The sequence below is a fragment of the Rattus norvegicus genome, chromosome 1, assembly GCF_021556685.1.
Source record: "Rattus norvegicus strain SHRSP/BbbUtx chromosome 1, alternate assembly SHRSP_T2T, whole genome shotgun sequence".
Lineage (NCBI taxonomy): Eukaryota > Metazoa > Chordata > Mammalia > Rodentia > Muridae > Rattus > Rattus norvegicus.
Window position 1 is genome coordinate 255,194,237 of NC_141534.1, and position 14,142 is coordinate 255,208,378.

A 14,142-nucleotide genomic window follows, 5' to 3' on the forward strand; every position below is an offset into this window, starting at 1 on the left:
GGCACTGTACATGACACCCCTCACCATGAGATCCAGGGATATATACGAAGAGGAGGCAGAAGGATTGTAGGAGCCAGACACAGTGATGACTCCAAGGAAGCAGTGCCTTCTAGACATGGCAGAACTGATGCACAGGCAAACTCAGAGAGACTGGGCCGCATGCATGGCCTGCACAAGGTTAGTCGAGACAGAGTCCCAGGACTGAAAGGAGGAAGGGATACTGGGTACCATCAATAACCAGGGCACTCTTTGCAATGGAAACCTACTGGTAAAGGGGAAAAATGATTTTTCCAATGGAGTGTCACTGAGTATATCAACTATACTTCAGGGCAAGACCCATGACCAGGAGTTAGTAGCTGGCCTACATGAAATAAACTCTAGGGTTTGGGTTGGGTTGGGTTGGGTTGAGTTTTGGTCTCTCTCCCTTCTCTCTCTCTCTCTCTCTCTCTCTCTCTCTCTCTCTCTCTCTCTCTCATCTTTGCTTGTTTAATGTATTTGTGTTTGTGAAATTTTGGAAAGAAAGAGAAAGCAGAACATGAAGTTGAATGGTTAGCGAGGATCTAGGAGGAGTTGAAGGAGAGAAAAATGGCTCAAAATATTGTAGAAAAAGAGAAATGGAGAAGGGACTGGGAAGATGCCCAAGTGAATAAAAACACTTAGCAATCAAGAAGATGAGTTTAAATCCTTACCACCTATGTAATAAGCCATGGTTGAGCATGCTTGTAAACTGTGGGTGTCTGTGCCCAGTATCTCAGAGTGAAGGCAAGTAGAGCTGAGAGATTGCTTGACACCCAGCCTAGCAGAAATAAAGGCTTCAGTGAGTACCTTGTCTTGATGAAGTAAGATAGACAAAAACAGAGGATGACACCAAATGTGCTCTAGTTTTTCCATTCACACACACACACACACACACACATACACACACACACACACTCACACATGCACACATGCACATAAACATGCACACACACACACACACACACACACACACACACACACAAATGAAATCTCACCAACATGACTACCTAAACATGAGCTGAACAAGGACATGCCAAAGTAGACAGGGAGAGACAGGAGGATTCAACCCCCAACAAAAGGAGAACAGGCAACTAAGCGATGCTAAGAGGAAAAGTCTTCTCCAGGGAAGAGCATGTCAGTTGGTTTTACAATAACAAATGATCAGCCCTGAGAACATACATGAAGTGACAGTGTACAGACCAAGAAGGTTGTGTTTAGGAATGTATATGTATATAAATATACATATATGCACGTAACAACAATTAATCAAAAAAGAAGATGAATATGAAGTATAGCAAAAGGAGACATATATGGGAGGGCTTGGGGGAAGCAAAGGGAATGGGGGAAACAATGTAATTCTATCATAATCCCTAAAAATCAAAGAAGTAATTAAAATGAGAAAAATCAGTGAATGAAAAAGCTGACTGACAGTCCTAAGGAAGAAAGGAAGAACACACACAAAAAAAGCCATTGAATAATAGAATTAATAATGAAAGACCACAAAGGAAGTCAAATCGCTAAACTGTCAAAGGAATACTAGAATTACCTTTAGCGATGGTCAGGCAAAGAGTTGATTTTAAAAAATTCAAGAAAGACACGCATTACTAAAAATCTAGTAGCTCATGCCTGTAACCCCAGCATTTAGAAGGCTGAGGAAGGAGAATTATGGGTTCAAGGCTAGCTGAGATACAGGGCAAGCCTGAGGCTAGCCTAAGTTACAGAGAGACTCTGCTTCGCAAAATAAAGTACCAGACTCAGAAAAAGTAAAAATTCCAAATAAATATATAAAAATGAAATACATATTGAACTAGGACTTAAAACAAAACCCACCCTTTTCTCAAAGAAACTTAGATTCATTAAGTATTGAAAGAAATACCAATTCTTTACAAGTCTTCCAGAAAATGGAGGAAGGGAACATGCTTCACAATTCATTTTATGAAGCCAATATTTCTGTTACCAATGGTACCGAACTAACTACATGGTAAGAGAAAACTACAGATGACTATTGCTCATAAACATGGATGTAAAGATTATCCACAAAACATATACAAGCCAGTTTCAACAGTATATACAAAAAAGCCTAACGCTGACCGAGTGGGCCTCATGCCAGGAATGCAAGGTTGATTTAATATCCACCCAACAAATATAAACTATTGTTTTGATGGATTAGACCACGCAAGTACAACATCCATATGTGCAAACACAAGGCGGCATCTGACAAACGAGAGATCCTCCCAATAGACTCTTGACTAGAAACTTCCTTAGCTTAATATGGGTTGCACAAGGAAAACCTGCTGCTACCACACTGACTGGTGAGACATGGGTTTGATTTCTACAGTGGCTTGTGATGACACACGTGCTTTCCTGTGCCTATTGGCCACTTGTTTGTATTCTTTCAAGATGTGTCTCTGTCAGTTCTTGTTTCCCAATATTCTTTCAACTGCTTCTAGTGTTGTTTTCAACATGAAGCCAAACTAACACTAAGAATTACACTCATCCTTCTCAGGTGTTTGTTTTCATCATGGTTCAAAATCTATTTTTTAAATGTATGTCGGTTTTGTATTTTAGAACGTTTTAGTGTTACAGAGAGTTGCTCGTATTGTACAAAGAGACCTGAATAATTGGTGTTCCCTTTCTATAGGCGTACGCACACAGCACACACAAGAGTTCACACATACTCAGTTTCTCATATTGTAGATGTCTTTCCTGAAATTCTATAGTCAATAAACCAGTGTTGATACCTTCTTTTGGCACGAAAGTCTATGATTTTTATTATGGCATACTCTGTGTATGGACAAAGGGCAAGATTGTGCACCCACAGTTACGGGGGCCCAGTGAGTTCATTTATCACCTTAGACACCCAGCCTGCTCCATGTTTTCATTCCTATCTTGGAAATGTTTTTTCCACTTACTCTCTGTGGGTGGTTTTGCTTTTTCTAGGACGCCACTCAATCATGGCTTAAAGTCTTTTTAATAAGATTCAGAATTTGGCCTAATGTCTTATAAATTCTCACCTGATGGCAATATTCAACATTATAAGCAAAAAAAGCTCTATTGTGTTTTGTTTTGCTTGTGAACCACAATTAGAGAAGCCATAGATAATGTCGTTGAAGTCCCTTGTCTATAAATATTCAGTTCTAAAGTGTTTTAAAATGTATAAAATGACTTAATTTATAAGTAAATCTGTGCATTGATATGTATTTTAATCCACATTACATGTTAGTTTAACAACTTTCAAGGCCCTGTAGCTACAGCAGCAGTGAGTGATAGCTCTTTGAGCTCATCCTCCCTTCAGTTTTGGGTAATAAACTTGTGGAGACTGTGCATTCTGTATCCTGTATACTCACTGTGGAAATACGAGGTGCCTTTCCAAACTCTCAACAACTCTAACACTACAAAAGTTCAAGTCCAGAGTTTTTACTGATAGTCAAAATAGATACTTTATTGTGAGCCTTTATAAAATAAGAAGAATGAAAATAAAGATATCCAGTATCCACTAGCACAGAGTAAATACTGCCAATTCTAAAAGGAAGACTAAGGGTTCACAGAGTAATGACACCACAGTAAGATGAAAATCCAGTAGACAAACTTTATAAACTGCGGATCTGTGTCCAGTGTCTGCATCACATGGTGGTCTGATGTTAGCTTCGGAGGGCTCAGGCAATTGCGAACCCTGTTGCCTTGTGAATGTCAGCCCACCTGACTCCTAAGCTGATTCTCCCAATGCCTGTGGATTTCCTCAGTAAATGGTCCCTGTTCCTAGCATCGCCAAGTCCCTCTTATCTCCAGCACACCTTCAGCCTCACTCCCATAGCTTCATGCTCTCTCTTTCGGGGACCACCTGTGTGGATTCCATTCTGCTAGACGTTGGCTGCCTTCCAGACTTGCATCTGAAATCTGGTGAAAGTCCCCACAGCCTTGTAACTCTCGTGTTTTGTTTACCTAAAATTCGAGCAGAAAGACAACTAAGGTGTGCTGTTAGCTCAAGTAGTTGCTTGGCCCTCCTGGACCTCAGCTTCAGCAGTCTGATCAGCGAGGCGGTTGGTATGTGGGGACTTTTCTCCAAAAGGCTCTGGGATGACAGCACAGCTCAAACGCTCTTCTCCAAGCCAAATATTTCAAATTACTTTACTTCTTTCGAAAACTTTGACTATACAGTGGGTGGGGCTGGCTGATTCCCAGACACATGAAAAAACATTTTTTTTATTGTTGTGATGCAAATTATGTTATTGCGTCTTTAAAAGTAAGACTGCCGTCTTCAACTATTCACACCCTCCTTAGTCCCAAATTTGAGCATGCTTCTTTTGCCTGAACTGAAAGTTCTTTAAATCTTTCTATTCTCTTTTTCTTCTCCCAATTTTTACAATATACAGAGACAAAGTCAACCATCAAACTCTTCTGATAGCCTGAATTTAGGGCTGGCTGCAACAAAACTTCCTGTGCTAGATGACCTTTAATCTAAGCCTTCAGTTTAAGACTTCCATCACTTTAAATCTAAGCCTCTTACAAGGTGTATGGGAATGCAGAAAAATAATAATTTTTAATTCATTTTAATGTGTAATTTCTTTGCCACAATATAATATAAGTATCTTTCAATACAATTCTTAATGGATTTCTTGTTCCCATGTGAAACATCACACTAATAGACTTTACTATCCACAATCCTATGAGTTTTCTGGTCTTCAGCACCAGAAATCACCACCAGAATTACCCACCAGGCTCTGGTTATATCACTCTCCAGTTCCTCCAGTGCATGTCTCAAATTGTCTTCAAAACCAGTTAATAAATGCTGCTGAGACATATTTTCAGCCAGTAATTTTTATTATAAATCTTACTTCTTGGTGCCAAGCTTGTGTGTGTGTGTGTGTGTGTGTGTGTGTGTGTGTGTGTGTGTGTGTATGATATGTTTGTGCCTAAGTGTTTGCATGTGTGTGTGTGTGTGTGCATGAGTACGTGTGTATATTGGAATTTCTATCATTGACAAACACCTTGGGGAAACAATTTTAAGGGGAGAGGGGCTGACTGTGACTAAGGGTTTCAGTACACAGCCCAGGCAGAAGAATGTGGTAACAAAGTGTGTGTTGGCAAAGTGTTTCACCCTTCATTCCATTATCGGTCCTCCCTCACAGGGTGAGTGGGGACATTCAGGCAGGGCCTCCTCCACTTAGCTTCCATTTCTGGAAATGCAGACACCATTAGAAGTGCCTAATCTTACAGGCACTTTCCATCCAATCAAGACCATGGAGCCCAAGGACATTCTTTCATTTCTGCCTCATATTTGCATAATGTTTTGCATTGTATGTGCTCAATACATATATAGCAACCATCAGAATGAGTGAGTATCGTGTTTGTGCATGCAGGATTGTATAGGGCAGGAAGTTACAGTGAGAACATGGCACTGGAGTGCACAATGAAAATGGGAAAGGAGAAAAACAGGCACATGGAGAAACTACAGCTTTTCATTTTCCCTCCTCCTTCTGTTTCCCCAACTGTTCCTGTCTGAATACCAAACTTTATCATCTGAAACACTTCTCTGAGCTATGATTTATACTCATAAATAACTGGCAATATGCTTAAAAATCGTGGTTCAGTATGTGTTTAGGTTTTGCAAAGCTATCATATATAATATATATTATGTATATACATATACATAGTAAAATGTATAAATATTACTTTAAAGTTATAAAGTGAATAAAGCTGGGTAGCTAGTATGATAATGCTGATCATGTTTAAAAGGCTAAGTTTCCTACAGGGAAATTTTGGTTTTATCAAATGACTCAATGGACTCTAAGGAACTGAACTATATAGCTAAAATCACAAGGGACCAGGTGACCCTATATGGGCCCGGTGTGAGTACAAATACATGACACTGATATAATAATTTGCTACAGCAGATTTTTCTAGTTTATGGAAATAAGCATTTGCAGTTCAAAATGTAATATAGTGGTCATTCAATTAAAATGTAATACAGTGGTCATTCAATTAAAAGTAGTACATTATTTTATGCTAATTTTTATTGTTAAATATAGTTTTCTAAAGAACACAACTTCCATAGGGCAGAGATGAATTGAAATTCTTATATATTTCCCAGTTTGCATCCCAGTTTCAGGATTCTAGAAAATAGAATAATTGCCTTCTTTGGCTTTCAGACACTGGGATTGTTCATGATAACGTGTTTGCTAAGGGGAAATGGGCAGATAAAAGAATGGATGATGGGGATTGGCTAGATTCCTTGTCATTCATTCCATCCAAAAAGATGAGGTAATAGAAAAGAAATGGAAAGAGAACCAGAGAAACAAATCCAGGCAGAATGGTGAACAAGCAAGGAAGAAACACATATATAACGCAGGAAATATAAACAAAACATATTGATATTTTGTAAGATAAGGCTCTGATATAGGATGTGCCCAGTCCTATATCAAATTATGTTTCCTGGAACCCCTAATGGATAAACTGAGGTGGGTAGTTCAGGGTAAAGGGAGTAAAACTGTCAAACAATAGAAGCATTTAAACGGGTGCATGAACGTTCCATAGACTAGGGAAGGCCGTGCCTGGTGTGCAGCAGCACAACCCGCGCTCCGCCCCCTTCACGGCAGCTGGGGAAGTAGCAGGCCTGTTCGAGGGTCTGTGTCTAAGTGAGAACATACTTGAGAGGTTGAGAATTAAAAAGAAAACACATAAAAGAGAAAAAGGAAGGACAGAAACAGAAAAGGCCACGTTGAAACTTTCCAGGGTAGAGAATCCAGCTGACCTACTGGATGCTTGCAAGCCAACCTGCACTGTCTTTCTGCCCTGTTAAATGTTAAAGCCATGACTTTGGTTCTGTGCTTTTATAGCCCCATCTACAGCCTGTTTTCCATCCCCTCATGCCTTTCACCTCCTTTCGAATGGCCGAATGATCCTTTACTCTTGAAAAGCCCCAAAGAAGCATTTCAAAGGATGATGGTGAGAATCATGTTTTGTGACACTCTTTGCGTGTCCTTTGCTCCAGTTTGCATGGTGAGGACAGCTGTAAGGAAAGGGCAGCCAGGAGGGGCCGTTCTTAATAGGTAGCTGTACTGGCAGGGGCACATTCCTCACTCCCCACTCCGCCTTGCTACTAAACTCCTCCAGTTGTACCAAATAAAATTTTATTTTAGCTGAGCAAACCCTCACACTCCAATATCTCAAAACTCTGAAAAATAATTCCCATCAATCACCTATGAGTAACTTATCTGCAACTAGCTGAGTTTTTTTTTTTAAAGTTTAGTTATGGAGCATAATATATATTTTTTAAAAGTTGCAAGGCCAGAGCAAAGGTGCCTTATCCTGTATCCTTAAACCATTTATCCCCTGGTTTAGTAAAGTCTCTACTATTCTTCACCACAATTCTTTTCAGATGTCTTCTTTTCCAGGAATGAAGAGAGAATAGAAGAGGAAAGTAGAAGATGAATGTGTAGACAGACGCTGCTAAAATGTAATAGTGTAAAATGGGATGTCTTCTGATTTGTTCCTCCTCTTTGCCTTGTTAGGAAAACTTCAAATTCCAGTATGCAATAAATGTGAGCAAGTGCACCTGTGCAGGGCATGTAGCATTCCAAGAATTTGTCTGGAAAGGATCCAATGAGCTATTTTATAAGGATCCTCTTTCAGGACCAACATTCCTCAACTGTACACTGCACAATACAGCAAAGATCTTATGTGGTTTAACATCAAGTTGTTAGCCCCTGATCAGCATATTGTTCTTTCTTTTTTCTTTCTTTCTTGCTTGTTCTCTCTCTCTCTCTCTCTCTCTCTCTCTCTGTCTCTTTCTCTGTCTCTCTCCCCCTCCCTCCCATGTGTGTGTGTGTGTGTGTGTGTGTGTGTGTGTGTGTTTGTGTGTGTAGCATATCTACCATATATGGAAATAAGTGTCCAGAGAGAACTATGTGGTATGAATTAACTGAATCTACTGTTCTTAACTACTTTGGTCTTATGCCTTATTGACAGTTGGGTTGGCTAGTTTTATGTCAACTTGACACAAGATAAAATTATCTGAGAGGAGGGAAACTCAATTGAGAAAATGCCTCCAAAAGATCATGCTGTAAGCAGAATGATAAGGAATTTTATTAGTAACTGATGGGGAAGGGTCCACCCTACTGTGGGTGAGGCCACTCCTGAGCTGGTGGTACCTAGGTTCTATAAAAAAGCAAATTGAGCAAGCCACAAGGAGCAATCAGTAAGCAGCACCCCTCCATGGCCTCTCTACCAGTTCCTGTTTCCAGGTTCCTGCCCTACTTGAGTTCCTATCTTGACTTCCCTCAGTGAAATATGATTTGGGAGGTGCAAGAGAAATTCCTTCTTCCCTACGTTTCTTCTGGTAATGGTGTTTCATCACAGTAAGAGAAAGCCTAATTAAGACAGCAGACATCTCAGTGGCCAAGCGTCTCAATTGCTTTCTGGGCCAGGGCCCTAAAGAGAATCACTGACTGAGATTATATTCTAAGCCAACTTCTTTTCCCCTTTATTTTATGAATTCGTAGGAAATGACAGCCTTACTTACCATTACCCAGTTCCCAAGAAATGTTGTACTTTTTGCTGGCACTGTACTTCAACAGGCTCAGGGCACTAGAACTGTTCCAGGAGTTATTGGGATTACGACGCAGTGCATTTAGAGCAAATATCAGGTGGAGTCCAGAGCAATCAGCAAAGTTATAAAGTTTGTCTAGAGACCTGGCTGGGAAGAAGCAGAGAAAGGCTTATAACTTTCAAATCTTAACAAAAGGAAACTATTAGCTTCTACAGAAAGCCTTTCCTGATACTGAAACTGCACAGACAGACAAGCTTCTGAAAGAGACTTTACCTGCTGACATGGGATGCATTTTGAGGTGATTTGGGGGAAAACAGCACTCAGAATTTCAGACAAAGCTTGCAAATTGAAAACCAAGCCTAGCTCACAGGGCGTTCTACTTGGTAGAATGGCTGATGTTTAAAAGAGGAAGATTTCCCAAATTAGCTGGCTTTCTAGATTTTTGAAAAAAAGAAAAAAACCCACAAAAGTTCTAGACCTTTTAAAGTCTGCATTGTGCTTGCCTGACGGACAGTAAGCACGTCACGGTGCAAGGCCACAAGAGATGAGCTGATTGTCTGAGAAACTGCACAAAGCGCCTCACTCTGGTGCACGCTTCCAGTGTTTTGGAGAATGGCTATTCTATAACCATTTTGGACTTATGTTCATTATCAGCTTAAACACAGAAAACAGTGACTTGATACCAAATGTCTCATATCTACTGCCTTCCTTTGTTTTCACTGTAGCCACCCTTGTCTGGCTCCCACGCCCATTCCCACTCATTAGTACAATGCCCACTTCTTTCTGGTTGCTCTCCCCCTGCCAATCATCTTCCCTTTATTACCATCATCAATTTCTCTCACTCCTGTAAACCTAAATCAGACCAGAAAGTATGCGGTAAGATTGTGTCTTCTAGATGCCACAGGGAAGCTACCCATTAAATCTTGGCAATATGGTGCTAAAACAAGAACGGAATGGTGACCATACAGTTGGTGTGCCAATGTGGATACCCTGCTCCCATAGGAAGGACTATAATCCCTGACACATGGCTGCCAAGAGAAGGAAAATTGTCTTTCTCAGGAATGAGTGCCTAAATGGCTATCTAATTGCATGTTGACCCCTAAAAAATATACACACAGGCAGTATTAAATGGACCCAGTGGGTTGCATTCATATATGCACTCCATGTACATCTAACAAGGAGAATTTTTAAAAAGAAGCCTTGAATTTGAGAGATAACATGGGCGTGACCCGGGGTGGGGAGGGGAGGCAGGGTTGGAGGGAGAGGATGGAAGGGGAAATTATATGATTATATTTTAATCAAAAATTTAAAGAAGAAATACAAGAAAAAAGAAATTCATCCAAAATGTATGATGGAGTTTTAAAGAGCATGGGAGGAAACCTGCCCTTGTACCTAGCACAGTCACACTCGACAGCGCTGCTTACTGGCACTCGTGATAGGACCTCCAGGCCTGTTCAGGGCGAATAGAAGGAAGACCCAGTGGAGGAGGGAGAGAAAGGACTGAGGAGCTGAGGGGGTTTGCAACCCCATAGGAAGAACAACAATATCAAACAATATCAACCAACCAGACCTCACCAGAGCTCCCAGGGACTAAACCACCATCCAAAGAGTACACCTGGAAGGACCCATGGCTCCAGCTGCATATGTAGCAGAGGAGGGCATTGTCTGACACCAATAGGAGAAGAGGCCCTTGGTCCTGTGAAGGCTTGTTTCCCCAGTGTGGGGGAAAGCCAGGGTGTTGATGTGAAAGCGGGTAGGTGGGAAGGGGGGAACATCCTGCTAGGGGAGGGGGAGGGGGAACTCAGAAAGGGGGTAACATCTGAAACGTAAATACATAAACTATCCAATAAAAAAAGACATACAGGAAACTTTTAAAAAGAAAAAACTCAAACATTTTCAGGTTTAACTTGAGATTTTTTTCAGTATCTCATTGTGTGGACAGTGAAACTCAATAAAAGAACAGGGTAAGAAACTGTGCAGATCAAACATAGTTCAAAGAAAAAGATCATCATGTAAGATCATCAGCAATAACTACAAGATTGCGCCTACGACTGAGTAAGTAATCCAGTCATGCTTTCCTTTAGAAAAATGATTTTATCAAAAGGGTCCCTCACACCTGGAAATTATCACACGTGACCCCCAGTAGTTTGACTATCAAAGGATTAGAAGAGGTCCATTGCGAAGCCCTTTCATACATGTGCCACAGAAGGTTAATTATGTTGACAGAAAAATATTTCTTCATCCAAAATCCTTACAATTTATCAGCTCCACACCGACAGGTGCCTGCATTCGCACGTGCTAGTTTATTCATGAGCTAAAGTTACATAAAATAGTTACAATAGACGTATCCAAATTTAGTATACATGGCTGGTAGTCATTTTAGATGCATAGATTGCCTTTATTTCTCCTTTTCCTAGAACATATTATGTGCACATAACAGTGTTTCATGTATATTAGGTAAATACACATCAAACACAAAACAGTTCAATCTGAGATTTCATGGGTTGATGGTTCAAAGTAAGGAAAAAAATGATCTACAAAAAGATCAATTCAAGATAAAGAAAACGCTAATCAGAACAATTTTAATTCTCCCACGAAGCCCTTCAGCCCAGCATGGTATCTGACTGTCCCCTCGGATGAGCTAATCACCTCACACACATTCATTTATCTTAAGGTCTTGAAGAGGTCTTACAACCCAAATAGTGTATGTTCTATAAAAGGGCCTACAATGAAATGGAAATATAAAAATGAAAGAGGTCAAAGAGAGACGTACAATAACGATTCTAAGGAGTCCACTCTAAAATGTACTAGAGCGATGCATGCATTTGAGTGAAGAGACTTCAGCAGGTACCTAACGAGTACACGTCTTCCTTGGAATGATTCCCCCTTGAGGTCCATCCACATAAGCAGGTACTTAGAAGTTGACTCTCCTCTCTCCGCCTGAGTGTGCTAGTGGCTCAGTGTGTCCCGAATCTCACAGGAGGAGGGCTCTAAGGAGCACTGTTTCACAGGTCAGGGAAGAGGCGGTGCAGGTAGAGGAGGATCTAAGCAAGCATCCATAGGCATGGCGATCTCGATGCTGAGAGCCAGTGCTCTGAAAGCTCTTGAGACTTCAGTGTCTACACACAATACACACAAGGAGTGGCAGAGCAAGCAGGGAGAGGGGAAAGGAAGAGCAAGAACAAGAACAAAACAAACAAGAACAAAGCCATGCAGGTTGAGTCTTAAAAACCATGAAGAAGAGTGCTGCAAAGCAGTGATGTGTGGTGCTGCTGACTTCATTCCAGAGAGCAGCAGAGGAGGGAAAGGTGGGGGAGGGCCATTGAATCCATCAGCAGGGGGACTGAGACGAATGGAAAACTCAAAGCATATGTAGATAGAGAGCAAAGACTAGACTCAATTTACTTAATCAAGTTCTGTGGTAATAACAGAACTACTAGAAAAATAAATCAGAAGTATAACAAGTTTATTTTCTTAAGTTTAGATGATATAAACCCTCTTTTGGTCAAAACACCATTAATTCAGTGTCATTGAATGTATTGGGATTGGTAGACAAATATCCAGGAATGCAAACTGAGATGAAAATCATTGATGATTTCTCTGAGATTTCTTAAGGTTCCACACTTAAGACACAACCCAGACAAAGAGCAGTTCAACCAACAGTCGAAACAAAATATGACACATGCTTATTTCAAATGTCTGTTGAGCACCTACCACACTATGTTTTAGAAACTGTCCTTCTCTTATTTTCTCTCTAGACATGAGCAAAACAGGCAGCAGTCCTTGCTCTCTTCAAATTGCACTCAATATGGCTGCTGGGAGAAGTAGCGGAGTGGGAGGAGCCAGGAGCAGCTCCGGTTAGCATGCCCTCTAAATACTCATGACTGAGAAAGCATCACTGGACGAGAGGTGTGAGAAAGAGCATCAAGTCAAGTGGGTAAATATAGAAGGAATTCAACACAAAAGCCACAGGAAGAGCAAAGGACAGGACGTGCCAGGCTTGACCAACATGGGGGAGGGACAGAGGCCAGGATCGCTGTTCCAGAATGAGTAAGAGGATTATGAGATGAGGTTACAGTGGAGCAGCACCAGGTAACAAAGGGCCTCACTGGCTATTGTAACAACTTTGGCTTTCACCCTGAATGCCTCTGGAAACACTAGACTTTCTTGAACACAGCCCAACTCGAATTTTAAAAACACTAGAGTTGGGGCTAGGGAAAACTCCCAGTCAGTAAAGGGCTTGGCATACAAGCCTGAGCAGTTGAGTTTGGAAGGCCAGCACCCACCCAAAACACTGGGTAAGGATATACCCATAATCCCAGCACTAAGGAGGCAGAGATGGGAAACCCCTAGGGCTTATTGGCCAGTCAGTCTAGCTAAACTGGTGAGTTCTAGGTTCAGTGAAATAAATGTACCAAAATAAAAGGTGGAGTGCAATTTAGGAAGATACACCATTTAGACCTCTAGCACCTGCACACAGGTAAACAGAAACACACATAGACATATACATAGACACATACATAGATACACATATAGACAGAGAGGGACAGAGACAGACAAGACAGACACACAAAGAGACAGACAGACAGACAGCAGACACACACACACACACACACACACACACACACGCACACACGCACGTCACTGGTGTGAGCTGAGAGGCTAATGGGTAAGAAGAATAAGCATGTACTTATACTTGGCCCAAAGAGTTTTAAGATCCTGGAGGTTGATGCAATCTGTTCTCTGTTAGAACTTCCCACCATTTTTTGATAAACTACATTTCTCATGTCCCCAAATCATTACAGGCTTGTTGACTCTGTCTGGTATGTCCTTTCTCCTCATTTCTTTACTCTTCATAGCAAGATCAAGGGTTTCCTGTGTGGGAATTTCTGACTTGCCAAGTGGAGGCATTGCACTCTGTTCTGCTTGGCTCTTTATCTGTTTCTATCACAGCAATTAGCTAATCAGACTTATTGTTCAACTCTGTCTTTCTTTCTCAACGCAGACTGGGACATTTGTTCTCCCTGTACTCTCAGTTCAGTATGTGGTGCATAATAAACTTAATAAATGCCTTACTTAACCGGTGTTATTTTGAAGCAGTCAGTGCCCCCGCCATCCAACCTCGGCTATCACAGCTCCCTGTTCATTTCTTTAGATCTTGTCTGCTGCTCAAACTGTTAAATGCGTTCAGAAGCAGACTCATTGTTTTAAGTGTCAATCTAGAGTGAACAATGCCATTGAGCCCTAGGTAGTCATCTTACAGAGACTTTAAAAGGAGAAAAAGCAAGAAAATGAGGAAAATGAAGGAAAACTCAGAGCAAGGCACACTGAACAGACTCTGCCTACTGACATTCGGAGACGTACATCAGTTAAACTTGAAACCAGTTGGCTTGGTGAGTACAACCGACAGGGACATTTAATTGCAGCAATTAAGAGAGAGAAGTCTGAAAATTGCCTAGGAGAGCATAGCCACTTTGAAAGGGTGAAGATAGCTTTAAACCGAGAGTTTAATGTCCCCAGGTTAGTCAGGGCAATGAAACCATAACTAGGATATAAAGAACTCAGCATAAACGCCT

At 41.1% G+C, this 14,142-nt stretch overlaps 1 protein-coding gene across 22 annotated transcripts in view; it reads right to left on the reverse strand.

Annotated features, from left to right (window-relative positions):
• Hpse2 (heparanase 2 (inactive)) overlaps nt 1-14,142 on the reverse strand; it is a 705,780-nt gene that overhangs the window by 253,181 nt on the left and 438,457 nt on the right. For 13 of the 22 annotated variants that reach the window (XM_087578435.1, XM_087578476.1, XM_087578501.1 and 10 more), the window contains 1 exon segment: nt 8,540-8,713. The exons of 6 other annotated variants lie outside the window; for them this stretch is intronic. In XM_087578435.1, the coding sequence (XP_087434561.1) occupies nt 8,540-8,713 (174 nt within the window). 22 annotated transcript variants of the gene reach the window in all.